General features: G+C 37.8%; 1 protein-coding gene across 9 annotated transcripts in view; it reads right to left on the reverse strand.

Moving 5' to 3' along the window:
* Positions 1–22,995, reverse strand: part of HYCC1 (hyccin PI4KA lipid kinase complex subunit 1) — a 116,724-nt gene that overhangs the window by 27,551 nt on the left and 66,178 nt on the right. For 5 of the 9 annotated variants that reach the window (XM_527685.8, XM_054687422.2, XM_063814119.1 and 2 more), the window contains one exon: positions 17,805–22,698. The exons of 2 other annotated variants lie outside the window; for them this stretch is intronic. In XM_527685.8, the coding sequence (XP_527685.5) occupies positions 22,124–22,698 (575 nt within the window). In that variant the 3' untranslated portion in view covers positions 17,805–22,123. Of the gene's footprint in view, positions 1–17,804; positions 22,699–22,995 lie in introns of those variants that run through there. 2 more of the 9 variants (XM_054687423.2, XM_063814120.1) reach the window with 1 other exon arrangement.

Genomic DNA, 22,995 nt, shown 5'->3' on the forward strand with positions numbered 1-22,995 from the left:
GGCTAAAGCAGTACTTAGAGGGAAATTTATAGATGTAACTTCCTATATTAAAAAAGAAGAAATATCTCAAATCAATAACCTAATCTTCCATATTAAGTACACTGTAAAAAGAAAAGAATGAAACTCAAAGCAAGAGGAAGAAAATAGTAAGAATTAGAGCAGAAATTAAAGAAAGAGGAAATAGAAAAATGAGAGAAAATAAACAAAAAAGAAGTTTATGTTTCAAAAAAATCAGTAAAATTGACAAAACTTTAGCTAGACTGAATAAGATTAAGACAAGACTCATGTTGCATAAATTAGAAGTAAAATAGGGGGCATTACTACTGGCCTTACAAAATAAAGGAAATTTAGGAATCAAATAAAATAATTACATGGAAATACTATAAACAACTGTATGCCAACACATTAGATAATCTAGATGAAATGGACAAATTACTAGAAGGTACAAACTACCGAAAATGATTTAAAAAGAAATAGAAGGCTGGGTATGGTGGCTCATGCCTGTAATCACAGCACTTTGGAAGGCCCAGGCAGGCGGATCACTTGAGGTCAGGAGTTCAAGATCAGCCTGGCCAACACGGCAAAACCCTGACTTTAATGAAAAAAAAAAAAAAAAAAAAAAAAAAAAAAACCAAAATTAGCCAGTGCGGTGGTGCATGCCTGTAATCCCAGCTACTTGGGAAGCTGAGGTGCGAGAATTGCTTGAACCCAGGCGGTGAAAGTTGCAGTGAGGGAGATCATGCCACTGCACTCCAACCTGGGTGACAGAGCGAGACTCTGTATCAAAAAAAAAAAAAAAAAAAGGGGTGGAGCCAAGATGGCCGAATAGGAACAGCTGCAGCCTACAGCTCCCAGCATGAGCGATGCAGAAGACGGGTGATTTCCACATTTCCAACTGAGGTAACAGGTTCATCTCACTGGGGAGTGCCGGACAGTGGGTGCAGGACAGTGGGTGCAGCACACTGTGCGTGAGCCAAAGCAGGGCGAGGCATTGCCTTACCCAGGAAGCACAAGTGGTCAGGGAATTCCCTTTCCTAGTCAAAGAAATGGGTGACAGACGGCACCTGGAAAACTGGGTCACTCCCACCCTAATACTGTGCTTTTCCAACGGGCTTAACAAACGGCACACCAGGAGATTATATCCCACACATGGCTCCGAGGGTCCTACACCCATAGAGCCTCGCTCATTGCTAGCACAGCAGTCTGAGATCAAACTGCAAGGCGGCAGCAAGGCTGGCGGAGGGGCGCCCGCCATTGCTCAGGCTTGAGTAGGTAAACAAAGTGGCTGGGAAGCTCGAACTGGGTGGAGCCCACCACAGCTCAAGGAGGCCTGCCTGCCTCTGTAGGCTCCACCTCTGGGGGCAGGGCACAGACAAATAAAAGACAGCAATAACCTCTGCAGACTTAAATATCCCTGTCTGACAGCTTTGAAGAGAGTAGTGGTTCTCCCAGCACGCAGTTTGAGATCTGAGAACGGGCAGACTGCCTCCTCAAGTAGGTCCCTGACTCCCGAGTAGCCTAACTGGGAGGCACCCCCCAGTAGGTGGGGACTGACACCTCACACAGCCGGGTACTCCTCTGAGACAAAACTTCCAGAGGAATGATCAGGCAGTAGCATTTGCGGCTCACCAATATCAGCTGTTCTGCAGCCACCGCTGCTGATACCCAGGCAAACAGGGTCTGGAGTGGACCTCCAGTAAATTCCAACAGACCTGCAGCTGAGGGTCCTGACTGTTAGAAGGAAAACTAACAAACAGAAAGGACATCCACACCAAAAACCCATCTGTACGTCACCATCATCAAAGACCAAAGGTAGATAAAACCACAAAGATGGGGAAAAAACAGAGCAGAAAAACCGGAAACTCTAAAAATCAGAGCACCTCTCCTCCTCCAAAGGAATGCAGCTCCTCACCAGCAACAGAACAAAGCTGGACGGAGAATAACTTTGATGAGTTGAGAGAGGAAGGCTCCAGAAGATCAAGCTACTCTGAGCTAAAGGAGGAAGTTCGAACCAATGGCAAAGAAGTTAAAAACTTTGAAAAAAAATTAGACAAATGGCTAACTAGAATAACCAATGCAGAGAAGTCCTTAAAGGACCTGATGGTGCTGAAAACCATGGCACAAGAACTACGTGACGAATGCACAAGCCTCGGCAACCAATGCAATGAACTGGAAGAAAGGGTATCAGTGATGGAAGACAAAATGAATGAAATGAAGCGTGAAGAGAAGTTTAGAGAAAAAAGAAGAAAAAGAAACGAACAAATCCTCCAAGAAATATGGGACTATGTGAAAAGATCAAATCTACATCTAACTGGTGTATCTAAAAGTGATGGGGAGAATGGTACCGAGTTGGAAAACACTCTGCAGGATATTATCCAGGAGAACTTCCCCAATCTAGCAAGGCAGACCAACATTCAAATTCAGGAAATACAGAAAATGCCACAAAGATACTCCTCGAGAAGAGCAACTCCAAGACACGTAATTGTCAGATTCACCAAAGTTGAAATGAAGGAAAAAATGTTAAGGGCAGCCAGAGAGAAAGGTCGGGTTACCCACAAAGGGAAGCCCATCAGACTAACAGCTGATCTCTCGGCAGAAACTCTACAAGCCAGAAGAGAGTGGAGGCCAATATTCAACATTCTTAAAGAAAAGAATTTTCAACCCAGAATTTCATATCCAGCCAAACTAAGCTTCATAAGTGAAGGAGAAATAAAATACTTTACAGACAAGCAAATGCTGAGAGATTTTGTCACCACCAGGCCTGCCCTAAAAGAGCTCCTGAAGGAAGCACTAAACATGGAAAGGAACAACCGGTACCAGCCACTGCAAAAACATGCCAAATTGTAAAGACCATCAAGGCTAGGAAGAAACTGCATCAACTAACAAGCAAAATAACCAGCTAACATCATAATGACAGGATCAAATTCACACATAACAATACTAACCTTAAATGTAAATGGGCTAAATGCTCCAATTAAAAGGCACTGACTGGCAAATTGGATAAAGAGTCAAGACCCATCAGTGTGTTGTATTCAGGAAACTCATCTCACGTGCAGAGACACATATAGGCTCAAAATAAAGGGATGGAGGAAGATCTACCAAGCAAATGGAAAACGAAAAAAGGCAGGGGTTTCAATCCTAGTCTCGGATAAAACAGACTTTAAACCAACAAAGATCAAAAGAAACAAAGAAGGCCATTAAATAATGGTAAAGGGATCAATTCAACAAGAAGAGCTAACTATCCTAAATATATATGCACTCAATACAGGAGCACCCAGATTCATAAAGCAAGTCCTGAGTGACCTACAAAGAGACTTAGACTCCCACACAATAATAATGGGAGACTTTAACACCCCACTGTCAATATTAGACCGATCAACGAGACAGAAAGTTAACAAGGATATCCAGGAATTGAACTCAGCTCTGCACCAAGCAGACCTAATAGACATCTACAGAACTCTCCACCCCAAATCAACAGAATATACATTCTTTTCAGCACCACACCACACCTATTCCAAAATTGACCACATAGTTGGAAGTAAAGCACTCCTCAGCAAATGTAAAAGAACATAAATTATAACAAACTGTCTCTCAGACCACAGTGCAATGAACTAGAACTCAGGATTAAGAAACTCACTCAAAACCACTCAACTACATGGAAACTGAACAACCCGCTCCTGAATGACTACTGAGCACATAACGAAATGAAGGCAGAAATAAAGATGTTCTTTGAAACCAACGAGAACAAAGACACAACATACCAGAATCTCTGGGACACATTCAAAGCAGTGTGTAGAGGGAAATTTACAGCACTAAATGCCCATAAGAGAAAGCAGGAAAGATCTAAAATTGACACCCTAACATCACAATTAAAAGAACTAGAGAAGCAAGAGCAAACACCTTCAAAAGCTAGCAGAAGGCAAGAAATAACTAAGATTAGAGCAGAACTGAAGTACATATAGACACAAAAAACCCTTCAAAAAATCAATGAATCCAGGAGCTGGTTTTTTGAAAAGATCAACAAAATTGATAGACTGCTAGCAAGACTAATAAAGAAGAAAAGAGAGAAGAATCAAATAGACGCAATAAAAAATGACAAAGGGGATATCACCACCAATCCCACAGAAATGCAAACTACCATCAGAGAATACTATAAACACCTCTACGCAAATAAACTAGAAGATCTAGAAAAAATGGATAAATTCCTCGACACATACACTCTCCCAAGACTAAACCAGGAAGAAGTTGAATCTCTGAATAGACTAATAACAGGCTCTGAAATTGAGGCAATAATTAATAGCTTCCCAACTAAAAAAAGTCCAGGACCAGATGGATTCACAGCTGAATTCTACCAGAGGTACAAGGAGGAGCTGGTACCATTCTTTCTGAAACTATTCCAATCAAGAGAAAAAGAGAGAATCCTCCCTAACTCATTTTATGAGGCCAGCATCATCCTGATACCAAAGCCTGGTAGAGACACAACCAAAAAAGAGAATTTTAGACCAATATCCTTGATGAACATTGATGCAAAAATCCTCAATAAAATACTGGCAAACCAAATCCAGCAACACATCAAAAAGCTTATCCACCATGATCAAGTGGGCTTCATCCCTGGGATGCAAGGCTGGTTCAATATACGAAAATCAATAAACGTAATCCAGCATATAAACAGAACCAAAGACAAAAACCACATGATTATCTCAATAGATGCAGAAAAGGCCTTTGACAAAATTCAACAACCCTTCATGCTAAAAACTCTCAATAAATTAGGTATTGATGGGATGTATCTCAAAATAATAAGAGCTATCTATGACAAACCCACAGCCAATATCATACTGAATGGACAAAAACTGGAAGCATTTCCTTTGAAAACTGGCACAAGACAGGGATGACCTCTCTCACCACTCCTATTCAACATAGTGTTGGAAGTTCTGGCCAGGGCAATTAGGCAGGAGAAGGAAATAAAGGGCACTCAATTAGGAAAAGAGGAAGTCAAATTTTCCCTGTTTGCAGATGACATGATTGTATATCTAGAAAACCCCATAGTCTCAGCCCAAAATCTCCTTAAGCTGATAAGCAACTTCAGCAAAGTCTCAGGATACAAAATCAATGTGAAAACATCATAAGCATTCTTATACACCAATAACAGACAAACAGAGAGCCAAATCACGAGTGAACTCCCATTCACAATTGCTTCAAAGAGAATAAAATACCTAGGAATCCAACTTACAAGGGATGTGAAGGACCTCTTCAAGGAGAACTACAAACCACTGCTCAATGAAATAAAAGAGGATACAAACAAATGGAAGAACATTCCATGCTCATGGATAGGAAGAATCAGTATCATAAAAATGGCCATACTGCCCAAGGTAACTTATAGATTCAATGCCATCCCCATCAAGCTACCAATGACCTTCTTCACAGAATTGGAAAAAAAACTACTTTAAAGTTCATAGGGAACCAAAAAAGAGCACGCATTGCCAAGTCAATCCTAAGCCAAAAGAACAAAGCTGGAGGCGTCACGCTACCTGACTTCAAACTATACTACAAGGCTACAGTAACCAAAACAGCACGGTACTGGTACCAAAACAGAGATATAGATCAATGGAACAGAACAGAGCCCTCAGAAATAATGCCACATATCTACAACTACCTGATCTTTGACAAACCTGACAAAAACAAGAAATGGGGAAAGGATTCCCTATTTAATAAATGGTGCTGGGAAAACTGGCTAGCCATATGTAGAAAGCTGAAACTGGACCCCTTCCTTACACCCTATACAAAAATTAATTCAAGATGGATTAAAGACTTACATGTTAGACCTAAAACCACAAAAACCCTCGAAGAAAACCTAGGCAATACCATTCAGGACATAGGCATGGGCAAGGACTTCATGTCTAAAACACCAAAAGCAATGGCAACAAAAGTCAAAATTGACAAATGGGATCTATTTAAACTAAAGAGCTTCTGCACAGCAAAAGAAACCACCATCAGAGTGAACAGGCAACCTACAAAATGGGAGAAAATTTTTGCAACCTACTCAATCTGACAAAGGGCTAATATCCAGAATCTACAATGAACTCAAACAAATTTACAAGAAAAAAACAAACAACCACATCAAAAAGTGGGCCAAGGATATGAACAGACACTTCTCTAAAGAAGACATTTATGCAGCCAAAAAACACGTGAAAAAATGCTCATCATCACTGACCAACAGAGAAATGCAAATCAAAACCACTATGAGATACCATCTCACACCAGTTAGAATGGCGATCATTAAAAAGTCAGGAAACAACAGGTGCTGGAGAGGATGTGGAGAAATAGGAACACTTTTACACTGTTGGTGGGACTGTAAACTAGTTCAACCATTGTGGAAGTCAGTGTGGCGATTCCTCAGGGATCTAGAACTAGAAATACCGTTTGACCCAGCCATCCCATTACTGGGTATATAGCCAAAGGATTATAAATCATGCTGCTATAAAGACACATACACATGTATGTTTATAGCGGCACTATTCACAATAGCAAAGACTTGGAACCAACCCAAATGTCCAACAATGATAGACTGGATTAAGAAAATGTGGTACATATACACCATGGAATGCTATGCAGCCATAAAAAATGATGAGTTCATGTCCTTTGTAGGGACATGGATGAAGCTGGAAACCATCATTCTCAGCAAACTATCGCAAGGACAAAAAACCAAACACTGCATGTTCTCACTCATAGGTGGGAATTGAACAAAGAGAACACATGGACACAGGAAGGGGAACATCACACACTGGGGACTGTTGTGGGGTGGGGGGGAGGGGGGAGGGATAGCCTTAGGAGATATACCTAATGCTAAATGACGAGTTAATGGGTGCAGCACACCAACATGGCACATGTATACATATGTAACAAACCTGCACATTGTGCACATGTACCCTAAAACTTAAAGTATAATAATTTAAAAAAAAAAGAATTAGAAACAAAGTAAAAAAAAAAAGAAAAGAAAGAAGAAGAAATAGAAAATCAGAACAGATCTATAAAAGTAAAGAGATAAACTAGTAATCAAAAAAAACTGCACAAAAAAAGTACTGTGGTTGAAGGCCTAGTGGTTTCCCTGGTGAATTCTGCCAAACATTTAAAGAATAATTCATAACAATACCCCATAATTTCTTCCAAAAAATAGAGAAGGGGGGAACTCATTATTTGAAGCCACTATTACCCTGACACAAGGCCAGAAAAAACATCATAAGAAAATAAAAATACAGAGTAATATTCCCCATGAGTAGAGATGTAAAACTCCTCAACAAAATACTAGCAAATCAAATAATCAAAGAAACATAAAATGAATTTTTATGGTGTAAAGAATTTTACACCATTACCAAGTGGGCTTCACTCCAGGAATGCAAGGTTGGTTTATCATTCAAAAAATAAATTAATGTGCTACCCCATATTAATAGAATAAATGACAAAAACTACATGTTCGTCTCAATACTTACAGAGAAAACATCTGACAAAATTCAACATTCATTCATGATGATTTTAAAAACACTCAACAAACTACAAATATCAAGCAACTTCCTCAATCTGATAAAGAACATGTGAGATAAACCCAGTTTGCGTCATAACATGAAAGACAGAATCTCAGAATATAATCTTACCTGGAAATAGTGTCTCTGCAAATGAAATTAGTTAGGATGAAGTCATATGGGATTAAGATACACCCCAAATCCAATGACTAGTATCCTTTTAAGGCCACATGAAGACACACAGGAAAGAAGGCCATCTAATGACAGAGACAGAATGGAATGAGGCAGCTAGAAGACAAGGAATGCCAAAAAAAAAGAAAAAAAAAAAAAAACCAGCCTGTCACCACTACGAGTGGTGACACTTCTACACCCTTCAAAGGGAGCATAGGCCTTGAATTCAGGCTTTTAGCCTCCAGAACTGTGAGAGAATAAATTTCTGTTGTTTTAAGCCACAGAGTTTGAGGTAATTTGTTACAGTACCCATAGGAAACTAATATAGATTTTAGTACCAGGGCATGGGGTGCTGCCATAACAAATATCTGAAATTGTGGAAGTGACTTTGGAATTGGTTAATGGGTAGAGGCTAAAAGAATTTTGAGATACATGATAGAAAACCTAAATTGCTTTAAAAAGTTTGCTGGTGGAAATATGGGCATTAAAGGTGATTTTGGTGAGGGCTCAAAGGAAAAGAAGAGAATAGTAGAGTTTCTATCACTTTAGGTAACACATATGTCATCATGATTAGACTGATGGTAAAAATGTGAACATTGAAGATGCTTCTGGTGAGGTCAGAAGGAATTGAAACACATGATAAAAAAAACTGGAGGAAAGGTGATTACTGTTATAAAGTGGCAGTAGAGCTGACTGAATTGTGTTCTAGATTTGGATGGAAAGTAAAAATTGTGAGATATAAACTTGGAGATTTAGTGGAGAACATTTGCAAGCAAAGTGTGGAAGATGTGATCTTATTTCTCCTTGCTTCTTATAGTAAAATGCAAGAGGTGTGAGATAAATTGAGAAGGGAACTATTATGTGAAAGGAACCAGCATTTGCTGCCTGAAAAAATTCTCAGCCTATCTAGATAGCAAAAGATGAGAAAATATGGTCTGGAGAGAACACCAAAGGCGTGGTGGACAAAAGTTTGTTGATGAGATATGTGACTTACAAATACAATCAACCATCTTATCAGAAGCCACAAATAGAGATGGAGTTATCTAGAAACAAATCTATGCAAGACTCCCTTGTCTAATGGCTTGAACGCCCATGAGCTGCATAGGAAACAGACAGGTTTTTGAGGATTTTGTGCCAGTAGGAACACTGCCAGCCTGTACTAAAAGGGGTAAAGATGGGGTAAAATGAAAGAAGTCTGGCTCCAAGGACTGAGCCATGGATGGAGTAGATGGGGTCATTATTGCTGCAGCCCAGAAGATGGAGCATCAAGTCACAGAGAATTATTCTTAGATCTTGAATCTTAATGGAATCAGGAAACCTGTTGGCTAACAGAGGCCCCTTTATTCCTTCAAATTTCTCCCTTTTTGATTAGAAATATCTCTCTTATGTTTGTCCCACCATTGTATTTTGGAAGCAGTTACCTTATTTTCTGGTTTCACAGGTCCACAGATGAGAAATTTTCCCCAGGATGAACCATACCCAGATTCTCACCAATACCTAATTTTGATAATGAGATTTAGGACTTTTTTAGTTGATGATATTTAGATGAGATTTTGAACTTATAAGTGATGCTGGAATGGGCTAAGACTTTGAAGGACGCTGAGATTAGGTAAATGTATTTTGCATGTGGGATGAATGTGAATTTTGGGGAGTCACAGGGACGACTGTATGGGATTGAATGATGACCCCCCAAAACACATTGGCCTAAAACCTCAGAATTTCACCTTATTTGGAAATAGAATCTTTGCAGATGTAGTTAGCTAAGTTGGAGTCATAATGGGTTAGAGTGAACCCTAAATCCAATAACTGGTGTTCTTATAAAAAGGTCATATGAAAATACTCAGGAAAGAAAGCCCTGTGACAACAGAAGTAGAGACTGGAGTGATGCAGCTACAAGCCAAGACCTGCCAGGAGCCACCAGAAGTTAGGAAGTAGCAAGAAAAGATTTTTTAGAGACTTCAAAGGGGATATTTTCCTGCTGACACCTTGATTTCACACAGCCCTCAGAACCATGAGAGAATAAATTCTCTTGTATTAAGTCATACAGTTTGTGGTGTTTTGTTACAACAGTTCTAGGAAGCTAATTCATCAACCTGGAATTATTGGGATAAATCTTTATCTTCTACCTAGGTATTGTATCCATTACTGAAAGTAAAATATTGAAATCTCCAGCTGCTACCAAATTGTCTGTTTCTCCCTTCAATTCTGTTAATTTTTGCTTCGTGTATTTTGGGGTTAGGTGCATGCATGTTCATAATTGTTATATTTTTGTGATAGTTGACCTTTTCATCATTATAAAATTTCTCTTTATCTCTAATAACAATTTTCTTTGTTTGATTTAAAGTCTAATGGTCTGATATTAGTGTAGCCATTCTGCCTCTCTTAGATGGTTGCTGTTTGCATGGTATAGCACTTTGGATCCTTTTATTTTAAACCTATTTGTGTCTTCTGTCTTTGAATCCAAGGCATGTCTCTTGTAGTCACCATATAGTTTGAGCTTTTGAAAAAAAATCCATTCTGACAATCTCTTTCTTTTGATTAATCCATTCTTCAATATGCATAAATATGTATGTTTTGCATTAATTCTGGAATTTTGAATTTTTAAAATAGATTCTGATTCTCATGAAATTCTCCATCTTTACTCATTAATCAAAGCTATTTTTTAAGTCTGTCTCTGATAACACTAATAACTGGGTCATCTGTGGATGTTTTTATTGCCTTTTCCCTCATAGTTCAGATTTTTAACATTCTTTGAAATTTTTGACACAATGTTAGCTATTAGATATGATACATTTTATAGTGTCTGGATGATATATTCCTGGTGGGAAGATAGAGTGGTGGCAGGCAGACTGCATTAATTCAATCAATCATTCAGTTGACTTGAAGCTAAGTTACAATTTTTATAAGGTATAATTTACTTTGATTCTCCTGTTTGTATCTCTACAGAGTTCTTAAATGAGATCCTGGGATATGTTCTAGGGGCTTTCCCTTTTGAAGGGTCGTGAAATAACATTTTTATCTCTCAGTGCCATGATGCAAAAAAACTAAAAATCCTTTTTCTGGCTTTCAGCAAGTTTCTGCCTTTTTTTTTTTCCTCTCTGAGCAATCCAAGAATTCAGCAAATACTCAAGAGGAAAACAAGGAAAGTGCCAGGCTCACTTCTCTGAACCTCCTGTCTTACTAGGATCTCTGCTCTCCCAAGTGCTGATTGGTTTAAAGGCCCTGTTCTTTTTGTTTCTCCAGTCCTGTGTGGTTTCCATAACTTGTTTGCTTCTCTGATTCTTAGCAGTAACTCTCTTCTTGGGCCTTTTACCCAGATTTGGCAAATTCCATAATGGAAGAAGTAGCTGCAGAATGTCTGCTCACTCCTCTGGTTAAAATACTTTTATATTGGGAGCCCCAAGACCACGCCAGCACCCCAGGTTCAGTGATTCAACAGAAGCACTCACAAGGCTCAGCATACAGTCATACTCATGGCTATGATTCATTAGAGAAAAGTACTACAAAGCAAATCAGCATAGGGGAAAAGGACATGGGGTGAAGTCCAGAGGAAACCTGACACAAGATTCCAAGAATCCTTTGCCTGTGGAATCACACAGGCTGTGGTTAATTACTTCAGTACTGAATTGTGACAACAAGTGTGAAATGTTGTCTGCCAGGGATGCTCGTTAGAGTCTTACTGCCCAAAGTTTGTATTGGAAGGTAGTGATAGAGGCACCCTCTGCCTAGCACAAATCATAATTCCAGACTCCTAGAAGGAAAGCAGGAATTCAGTATAAACCATGTTGTTTATATGGTTTACAAAGAGTAAACCCCCTTATCAGTTAGGGAATGGTGGGAACATTCCGGTAATCCAAATTCCCAGACACTAGCCAAAGCCCAGCTTTAAAATCAGGGCTAAGGATAGCATCTCAGCCTATTACGTTAACTCTTTTCTGCACACCTTCTCTCTGGCGTTTTGTCTTCTAGAGTCCTGTTTAGCTGAAAGTTCTTCAATGGCTTCAAACGAGGTTTTAAGCAATTTTATCCAAAGCTGCTTGTTGTTCTCAATAAGTGTTGCTCTGCTACAGAAGTGTCTGGTTATTTTTCTTTTCTCTTGTGAAGACTGTATTTGAAAAATTGTAGAACTTGAGGCTTAAGATGATGGGGTTTTTTTCCACCTCCACAGAGGATTTGTTTATTACCAAGCACTTAGGGGATCATTTTTAATCTGATTTCAGGAATTGGGATGGTTTGAATCCTTGCTGAATTCCCTGTGTATGGGGGAGAGTTGATGCACTTTCGATTCACTCTTACTCCTATGGTGCAGCTTTTTTGGGTCCCAGCCCAAAGCATGGGAATTTCCTAAGCCCTCTTTTATGACTTGGCAGGCACTGGCATTCAGTTTTTGTCCTCCTAATATCCTGGAGCAGTAAGAAGCACTGCTTATCCCCTTAAATGCTTCTAGAATCAGCCAATACCTCCAGGAAAGAAGTTGTGCCAATGCTTGCCTCTCTAGATTTTCATGTTTATTTATTTAGAGACAGAGTCTTCCTCTGTTGCCCAGGCTGGAGTGCAGTGGTGCTATCTCGGCTTACCGCAACCTCTGCTTCTCAGGTTCAAGCGATTCTCCTGCCACAGCCTCCTGAGTAGCTGGGATTACAGGCATGTGCTACCAGACCTGGCTAATTTTTTTTGTATTTTTAGTAGAGACGGGCTTTCACCATGTTGGCCAGGCTGGTCTTGAACTTCTGACTTTAGGTGATCCACCCACCTCGGCTTCCCGAAGTGCTGGGATTATAGGCATAAGCCACTGCGCCTGGCCTAGATTTTCATGTTTTGAAGAGTTTTGCTGGATTATCTAGTTGCCAATGGGAATTTTGATGTTAATTACCTAGTTTCCCATGACTGAAAGTGTAATTCTACCTCTACCTCACTGATTACATTGTAAAATAAGTTTCTTAGAAGCAATATTTTGGGGAAAATCATAATGGTGAACAGGAAGCTTATTATTGCACACACAAGCATGGTACTTAGGGAAGGCAAACTTCAACCCAGATCCAGAGTAAGGCTCTATTCCATGAGGACAAATAGTTGTCTCTCCATGAAAGAAAATATTTGATATAATCAATCTGCCACTAACTATCTGGTCACCCTTAGATGTTATATCTTAGGATGGTCACTGCTGCTGGCCAGTTCGGCTCCTGGCAGTAATAAGGACAGCCTTGATGAAAGGAGGCCTGTATTGTTGAAGTTCCTGTGTAGCCCTATCCTTCCAGTATAGCCACTTTGCCCATAAACTGTTTGAACAAAGGCTGGAATACCAAAGAGATTTACTGATATCCTCAAAGTCATCTTGACCATCTGATTATTTAGCACCTCCTTCACCACAGGGCCTTTAATATGTCTGTAGGAAACAATTATTCTTGCAATCTGAGCCTATTTTAAGAAGTCCAATATGTTTAGCTCCCAATTTTTGTCACTCATCCTCCAATCTTATTACATCTGTGTTTCCAACCACCTGGCCAGGTATAAATGGTATAGATCTGTATCTTGGGATGGCTCACTTTCGGTGCAAAGCAGACTAGAAATACTGCTCATATTTATTCTCACTGGAAAAAGTTCATTTCCTCACTGTCCTCCAGAACCATCGTTGAGTGAAGCTGAAACACTGTAGGCTATGTCTAGCTAGTATCAGCATGCTGTGCAATACTGCTTGTATAACCAGTCTCAATTTTACCCCTTCAGGGAACTGGGAAATGTATATTATGTCCTATTGTACGAGTATTCACGGGTTTGCTTGCTTGTTTGGTTTGTCCTTCTTTCAAACACATCCTGTCTCATCAAATTCAACTTGGTGGATATAAATGAATTTAAAGGCTTAAGGAAAGAATAAATATTGCAACAAAAGTCTTAAACTAGAGGGGAAACTAGAGGGGAATTAGAATAGAAGAAGAAAAAGTGGTGATGCTCTTCCAGAGGGTTTCATTTCAAGGGATTTGGAGGTGAAAATGTTTGTAGAAAATTACACAGCACAGCAGGCAACATAGAAGTAGAAATATGTTGGCTAAATGAAGAGAGTAAAAGTTTAAAGATAAATGCATGATAGGCTTTCAGTAGGCAGTAGTGGATCTAGGATACAAAAGTTAAATATACTTGTAGTTTCTACAAAAGGAAGCAAGTGAGACAAGGAGCAAGAATTCAGTGTTGAAGTTAGGCCTTTCCTATGTTGTTTTCTGATTAGTCCAGATACCATTCATATTCACCACAAATCTACAGGAGTGAATAATAAATGTCAAACATTAGCCCAGAAAATTCTTCACACCATTCATAGTCTAACTAAAGAGAAACATGATGCATAATTTACTTCTCAAAACATTTTTATGCAGGCATGCTTAAAATAATCAGAGTAAAGCTTTACAACCTTCATTTTCATCTCCATGAAGAATATTAGAGAATAAAAGGAGTTTCAAAGACTTCTATTTAATAGAAGAGAAGCAACACAGTCTCTCCTATGCTGCCACCGATTTCCTGGATTCGATTTATATTCTATCTAGTAAAACAAATCTTTATTCACCATTATGTATTAGTTATATTATATTCCCACAGGGCTGTGGTCTAGTGAGGGAGACAAATATGACAAAGATAAGTCACAGCACAATGTGATGTGGATTATATTAGAACACTTAACAAGTGTGAACCAAGTGTTATAGAGGTCAAGAAGCTACAGAAATCTTTGCGATCTTCAGCAGAACACTAAGAAGTCACCAAAGATACATCAGTTGTTGGAGCTCCAGTGGTACAATCAGTTAGCATGCCGTACTTATGACCTGTCAATTGCTATATACATAATATTGACTTATAATCTTTGAATAGAGAGAGCTAAGAAAAACAAACTGAATCCATCAGTGTCAATACAGCTTGGATAAGACTGTAGCCCATGTATGTCAACATAACTTAGTTGTTTATTCCAGGAAATCTTTGCCCAGGAAAGATAAGATTACAAACAAAACAAAGCAAATAAAAACAAGAACAATCCCTATTTTTTTGTTGTTGTTGGTTGTAGAGGAAATTCCTAAGGTTGAAGACAATTCCTACAGGTGAAGCCCTGCTCACCTGGGCAAACAGCTTGTTCCTCAAACAACAGTTGACTTTTCAGGAATCTTCAAGAACCCTGCTTGCTGTGTCCACTAATTCTGAACTATCAACTTTGCTAATCCCAATCAGTTCCCTGCCTTGACAGACATACCTTAAACCATTTAAGCATAGATCCCAAAGCCCTACAAATAATCTTACTTTCTGGTTCTGACACACAATCAAATCAAGGTGGCACTTTCTCTTACCACAATAAGTCCTATTATTTACTTGTGCTTTATTAACAGGTCATCTGATATTTGGGAAGTTCAACAAGGATTTTTTAAAAGGCTTGCTCATTTAGTTGGTGTGTAGTGCTGTATGGTAGAATCATTTTTCTATGTCAGGCCAATTCACCTTCATTAACAGGTCTATGCTGATAACGTTACTCAACTGGCTTTATTTTAGGTAGGCCTCATTTAAAATACAAGATCTCTTCAAGAAGTTTGCCCTTTCTAACTACAATCCACTACCAGATATCCAATTCATTGCTGTCAGCTACTAGACCATATTTTACATTTGTATAAGCCATCAGCTGAGGAACCCGTTAGAAATACAGGTTTCCATGCTTCACTCACAGTGATTCTGATTCAGGGAAATTAGCACAAAGCCCAGGAATCCCCATTAAAAAAAAAAAATTTCCTAATGCAGGCTGTCTTTAGACCACACTTTGAAAAACAATGCTCTCCTCCCCCATACTAGCAAACATAAGTGTGTATTATACATATACACACACTCATATTTAACTACTGCACACATTTATAATGCAAGTGGGATCATACACTGTATAATCAATGTAAATCATCACATACAGATCTGCATTCTTTTTAATGGCTACATTATATTCCACTATATGTACATACCATAATTTATCTATTCCTCTATTAATAGACATTTAGATTTGCTGGCTTGTTTTTGCTATTACAAGCAATACTGCAATGAATACCTTGCATGCTTATGTTTATATATTTGTGCTACATTTTCAGTAGAATACAGAGAATGGAATAAATATAGAAGAGTAGGATGGCTGTTTCAGAGGGTATGAGGTACACTTTAAAGTCTGATAGATCCTGCTGAACTGCCCACCAATTCATTTGTACCAATCTACAGTCCTGCTAATCGTCTCAGTGACTAATGATTTCCCCATACCAATGTCAATACTAGAATCAATCTTTTTCATCTTTATCTGACAGGAAAAAAAAAAAGAGAAATCTTATTTTAATTTGCATTTTACCATGCTTTTACTAACAGAATAACGAGCATTGTTTGACCACTAAAACACAATTATCTCTAATTCTGTAAAATATATTATGATTTAGTTTTAGAACACTTTGATTTTATCTTACCTAAAAACTATCACCTGTAAGACAGATGGGGTGAGTGAATTTTAAATACATCTCCATTAGGTAGGATTTAATTAGTATCTTCTTTCACCAAGCAATATAAAAGTGAGAGTCCTAAGACCTGTGTTCAAGGCCGAGTTTTGCCACTCAGCAGCTAGGTGACCTTAGCCAAGTCCTCTACCCTATTGAGAGCTTCAGTTTCCTCTTCTGTAAAATGGGGATTCTATGCACTTTATAGGATGATTTTGAGGATAAGATGATCATTTTAATTACACATATTAGCTATCACTACTATCACAATAACATAATGCAAAGAAAATAATAACTACAACTGGTTGTAAAAAATCTTTCTCTACAATTATAAAACAGTTATCTCGATATTAACAAAGTCGGGTTGTAGGAGGTGAGTCAACTATGTGGACTACTGGAGTTACTGGAAGAGTGCATATTGTATAGGACAAAATACTGCTTACAAAATCACCACTCTGGTTCTCTACAAGTACCCTTCTAAGAGTAGTTAAGAACACATTTCCTAAATTACTTAGTTCCTTAGATGAAATGGAATTAACCAAACATATAATCAACTACGAGCCAGGAATTTTTTCAAGTGTCTAATAGGTTAACAGGTTCTTGTTTCCTTTTTTTTTTTTTTTTTTTTTTTTTTTTGAGATAGAGTCTCACTCTGTTGCCCAGGCTGGAGTACAGTGCCATGATCTCAGCTCACTGCAGCCTCTGCCTCCCAGATTCAAGCGATTCTCCTGCCTCAGCCTCCCGAGTAGCTGGGACTACAGGTGCCCGCCACTATGCCTGGCTAATTTTTGTATTTTTAGTAGAGATGGGGTTTCGCCATGTTGGTCAGGCTGGTCTTGAACTCCTGACTTCAGGTGATCCACCCACCTCGGCCTCCCAAAAGGCTGGGATTACAGGTGTGAGCCACCACGCCCAGCCATAAGTTCTTTTTTCTAAGTACATGCTATAATGCAATTCATGTAATGCCACTGAGATTTCCTAAAGCCAACAAACAAAATCCTAAAATTATACTGTTAAAGAAAACACTGAAGACTTATCCTTGATTCTTTTCCAAAGCTAACATCAACCTAACTCATTTATTCATTAAATGTCTAGATACCTACCACGCACAAAGTCCTATCTAGGTACTAGGGGCATATAATCTCTGTACTCAAGAGATATAGACTCTTTCTTCTTCTTCTTCTTTTGCTTTTTTTTTTTTTTTTTAAGAGATAAGATCTCGTTATATTGCCCAGGCTGGTCTCAAATTCCTGGGCTCGAGTGAGCCTCCTGAGTAGTTGGGACTACTAGTCACCACACATGGCAATAAAGATTCTAAAGTTAGAAGGACAAAGTGATGTTACCTAAATTTGCCTGTGCTTCTGATATGACAAATAATCTGCCACTGGTGCATGGCCCATAGAGCTCATCTTCATCTTTGGATGAATACGAGTGGACCTGTCATACTCCTCAGCCCTATGACATGTAAAGCACAAAGCCAGGAATGAGGTCATTGTCTTATCACTTACCCCCAAAAGCTCTCAATGGCTCAACTTACCTAAGTCTTCCTCCTTTATTCTCTTCCTTCATATCAAAACTTCCGCAAATTTTTATAATAATTTTTTAAATGAGTAAACTGATCTGGAAAAAATATTTTTTTCAGTTTTTATTTCAATAAAACAAGAGGCAACACTTGTTGTATAAAGTACTACATATGGAGAACATTTACACAAATATACAAAAATTCAAAAAACTAAACTCCAGTTTATTTCCATAGCCTTAAGAAGGTAGGGAACACATAAAAATAGCCAAAGTCGTAGTTTATTCTTTAGGAATGTAAACTCTAGGAATACAATTAGAAACAAATATATTTACTATGAAAAGATTAGTATCACTAAATGATTAGAAATAAAGGTAAGAGGTACACAATAAGTTCCACATAAGAGAAAGCAACAATACGTGAAATAAAATCTTGGGTTTATGGTAAAAACTTCCTATTAAGACAAATGTACTCTAAAACTCTACTATAAAAAAACACAAAAACATCTCCCAAAATGTTCGTTGTTAGTTTCTTTAGATATGCACAAGTTACAAAGTATAGAAGACAATCTATGCTCTCTGATGAAGAATTTAACAATATTAAACATAAATCTGAATAACTCAAAGTACTGAGTATAATTTTACTAAGCAACAAATGTAGAAGTATAAATTCATGCTCATTAAAGGACTAGAGAGTTTTAATTTTTCATACAAAGACTGGGAGGACACTATTATACATTAATTTCTATCTACAATGCTTAAAGTACCCATCAAATTATTTTTCTTTTTAAGTGGTTTTTAAAAAATATTTTTCAGTTACATTATTCAACATATATATATTTCCTTGATGTGCTTCCCTTTAATACAGATTTATTGTGCCTAAACGCAAACGTTAACCTGCCTTATTTTAAATATTTGTTTAAAATTATGTCTCAGAGTACATCTGTTCTCCGTAATTCAACAGTTTTAACATTTTAGTTTTATTCTTCCAAAATAGGCAAAATCCCTTAAAACTGGGATCATTTTGATCTATTTTGGTTTTAAAAATATATTTCCCTTTAATTCAACTTTTTAAAAAAATGAGTAATATTTGCTGAGCAGTTGCTTCACAATTGAAAAGGGCAATGAAATATTGCTTTTTCAAAACAAACTTCAGTCATCATTTAAATGCTGAGAATTCCAACTCTTCAAGTCTTGAGAGCTTGCCTTAAAAATTTCCATAGTGGTATACAAAGGACTCCAGGGTGCTTTCCTGTGGCTTCAGGAAGGGAAGGGAAGACATTTGCCCTGGGTAGTCTGGGACAGTCCCTTGAAAAGCCTACCTTGTTTCTCTCCCCACTTGGATTCCAAAAAGCTAGTGCTGGCTCCAGTGCCACCAGAATACTCCAGGCCGTTGGGTTGTCAAATGTGAGAGGTTGGGTGATTTCAGGAATCTATAGAGATTTAAAATGTGCAATGAAGCCACAATTTCTGTTCAGATCCTCTGAAATATGGGGTGCAAGACCCCAATTTTGTGTGGAATCCTTCTCATGATAAAAATATTATTCTGGATACTTAGGAGATCTGTGACCATCAGCATCTTTATAAGAAAGTGACCTACAAAAGCTACCCCAATTTTCAAATTTGAAAGTTGAGTGGGGAGAAAGTAGTATGGATAATAGTAATGGTTACCATAGTTAAGATTATCCAATTTTCATAATTTCTATAAAAACTTTCAATGTGTAATCCTCATTTGAAATAGTATCAAAGGAACTATAAAAGAATTTTGTTGTTAACATAACTCCACTCTCCAGAAAATCAATTAGTGCAAATCATTTGAAGCAAAAAATCAGAACCGTTTCACTGAGCAAGCCTTCAGAGATTTTTAAAAAAGAATATACAAATGCAAATTTGTTGTGCAGTATATAAAAGGGTGGCACCCCTTTTCATACTTAAAATTTCAGGCATTTACAGCTCTGATTCCATTTATAGTTAACAAGAAAAATATAAAGTGTTACTTTTTTACTGCAAAAATAAGGATCATTAGCAATCTAGAATTCAAATACTTAAGAAGTCATATGTCAATATTATTAAACTAATTAATTAGCTGTCAAAACCAATGAAGATTATAATGATCTAGTGTCTGACACATTTGATCTAGGGCTGTGAGACCACTGGGAATTCTACATATTAGACGAGTAATTTGTTTGCACTCTGATACTTTCTTCTCATAAAAATCACTTGGGAACCTTGTTAAGAATGCAAATTCTGATTTAGTAGACCTAGAGTGGCACGAAATTCTGCATTTTTAACAAGATACCAGATAATGCCAATCCTACTTACTGGTCCTCAGACCACACAGCTAGCAAAGGTCTAGAGAGGTCTAAATGAGGTTCCATTACAGTGACAGAACATGAAAATCTGATCTCTCAACTGTGTCAGCTAACATTTCCCCAAATTTATTCTACAATGTTTCCTAAGCACCTCAACTTGCTTAAAATGCCAATCTTACAAATTAGTTTTTAATAATACCAATACTATTAATAACTATGCACAGGGGAAATTCATTGTTAAAGAATGACAAAAAGACATCTGTAAATTCACAGTGATATTTTACAAATATTTTAAATTGTACACAGGGTTCCTATTAAGTTAATACAATATCAAGTTTCACTGCCCGATTGCCTTACAGTTCTTAACTACAATTTATGGCAATAGATCTTATTCCATTCTGTTACTGGAGCTAAAAAAAAATCAAATTCATTTATGTCAAAATCCACATTGTAAACAGGGCTAATGAATGAAAACAAGTTCATGCTTTTTGAAGAACTCAGTTTAAACTGGTAGCCAAAGCAGTTGCAGTCAAAACTATGTTCAGAGTATAAATGCTTTGGCAGCCTTCAAAGCATACACATTTTTCATATATCTGAGCTCTGCATAAGCAGGTACAAGAGGAAAACACTAGCATGCTCTCTTGGTGACTACAGCAAGGGACTATGAAGAAGGAAACCGCTGTGTAGTCACAGTGAAAAAGAGCCAAGAACTGGACAGCTCCTTAGGTCTTCCTCAATGTTCAACTGACTCAGCCTCAGCCCTGCTTTCTCTCTCTCACTCTGAATGATGACTTAAGTACACTTGCTTTACAGGGGAACCGCAACCATAGCCAAAAGGACCACGGCTAGCAAACATCAAACTTTAATTTCCATCTAGAGGTCACATACATATACATACAAGTTTGTTTCAACTTCTGCCATATCGTCTTTTTTATTTTTACTTTTTAGTTGGGAGGTAACTAAATTGATTATTCTTTTGATATTATACTAAGATATTTAAAACAGGCCTGTTCACTAACGAGAAAGACATTTCTTTTTTTTCGTGTTTTAAATTTAAGAACACAAACATAAACAACTTTAGTTAATATATAAATGTCCTTTGTCCATATTTCACTACCTTTATTTTCTTTCATGACATTTTATAGATGAAAAATGCATTTGCAGACAAACAATTACATATTATACAGTGGTATCTTGAGAGCTGTGTTGCAAGATTTACACTGATTTCCAGGAAGTCTTCCAATGACGTATGCTCTGAATTATAGGAGTCCAAACTAACTAGGATTTCCAAAGTCCAGCAGTAGGGTAAATCAGCTTTACGGCCTATTATACCTTAATAATTGAAAGGGATCTTCACCTGCTAAATCCAGATCAAACACTTCAAAACAACACACCTACCAGCAATCTGATTTTTGATATAAAAATGTTTCAGAGATAACAACAGAAATGCCTCTAGCCATCCCCTGGAATCATATAATATTCTAGGTACTGGGTTACCAGGCATTTTCCAGGGCTTTGAGCAAATTGTTCTAATCATAAAGATGATCTGCTTACAAATATTTTCATCACGTGCTTTTCATACACATCATTTTTATGTTTCCACATGCCTGTTTTCAGATTGGCTTCCTGACCAGGAGCTGGAGAATTCCTGGAGTTGTGCCTCTGCCCCATTCTCTATAAAACAGTTCCCATACATGCAGACTCCCTTTGACTCTGAAGGCCAAACACACAGCCACCAAAATAGGAGCTATTAAAAAACCAAACCAAACCAAAACAAGAAAAACCACCTTACAACCTCACATGAGACATAACCAACTTGATTAGACAACCTGTCAAAATTTATTGTCACTGACAATCTTAGGGCAACAATAACAAATAAGAGGAGGGAAAAAAAAAGACTCAAACCAAGGGGAAAAAATCTTAATCAAGAAATAACAAAACCATATTTCAACTTACTGCAACCTAGACAATCTTCCCTTCATAAAGTCAGGGGAGCCTTCAGATTTAAGACATCAGGGCTCCTGTCAGGAATATGGATGAAAGACCCAGGGTACTTTCATAAAGAAGCAAAGTTGTATTTCCAGGTTCACTGGGTTGTGGGAGAAAAATATGTTACTAATTAATCTGTGGACAGAGTAATGCTAATACTAGGAGGTCTCTGCTGACCTGATTGATGCTTCATTGGAAGTTCAGTTCTTTCTGAAACGTAAATAAGCTTTTCTTCTTGGAGACTACAAGCGGAAAACCTATTGGCATCTGTCCCAGCCCCACAACCAACAGCAGATGACGGGTTATGTGGGACTGTGACACCACTGACTTGTTCAAAGGATTTACTAAATACAGTCGCTGCGGTCTTAGCCAAACCATGGCTACTAGGCTTAGGTAGGGATTGGCTGGTTGTTAAAGTAAGTCTCTTCAAAGAGAGAAGCTCAAGGTTCTCACTTTGGGCTCTCTGAGTTTGTTTTCGAGCAAAGTGATCTTTGCAAGATTCCCCTGTAGTTTCTTTTTCTTTTCCTCCAGTTTTGCTTCCTCCTGACCGTCTGTGGTTCTTTCCTATACTTGTCTTGTTACTACAATTGTGACTACTGTTTGATAAACCCGACTGGCTGGTACTAGACGCAGCCCTGGAATAAAATCCCTCGTCAACTTCAGATATCTCCATCAGTTCTTCTTGACCTGTTAATTCTGTATTTCCTAAACAAAGAAATGACAAAGATTAATTAACATTAAGTATTTTAAGCAATCTTTTTAAATGATTAACACCAAATCAGTTATGCTTTAAATAAATTAAGCTTTAGCATAATTTATAAAGCAACAGATTATAGAAAATCAAAGGATAAATCAAAACGTTTATTATAAAAATGTCAAAAATAGTTCACTGTAATTAAATGACAGTAATTTATAGTGTATTAAACAAAAAGCATGCCATAAACCATATCCCATTATGTTTTTACAAAGAATTCTCCCATTCATGCAAAAGATAAGAAACAA

The sequence above is a fragment of the Pan troglodytes genome, chromosome 6 (genome assembly GCF_028858775.2).
Source record: "Pan troglodytes isolate AG18354 chromosome 6, NHGRI_mPanTro3-v2.0_pri, whole genome shotgun sequence".
NCBI classification, from domain to species: Eukaryota; Metazoa; Chordata; class Mammalia; order Primates; family Hominidae; genus Pan; species Pan troglodytes.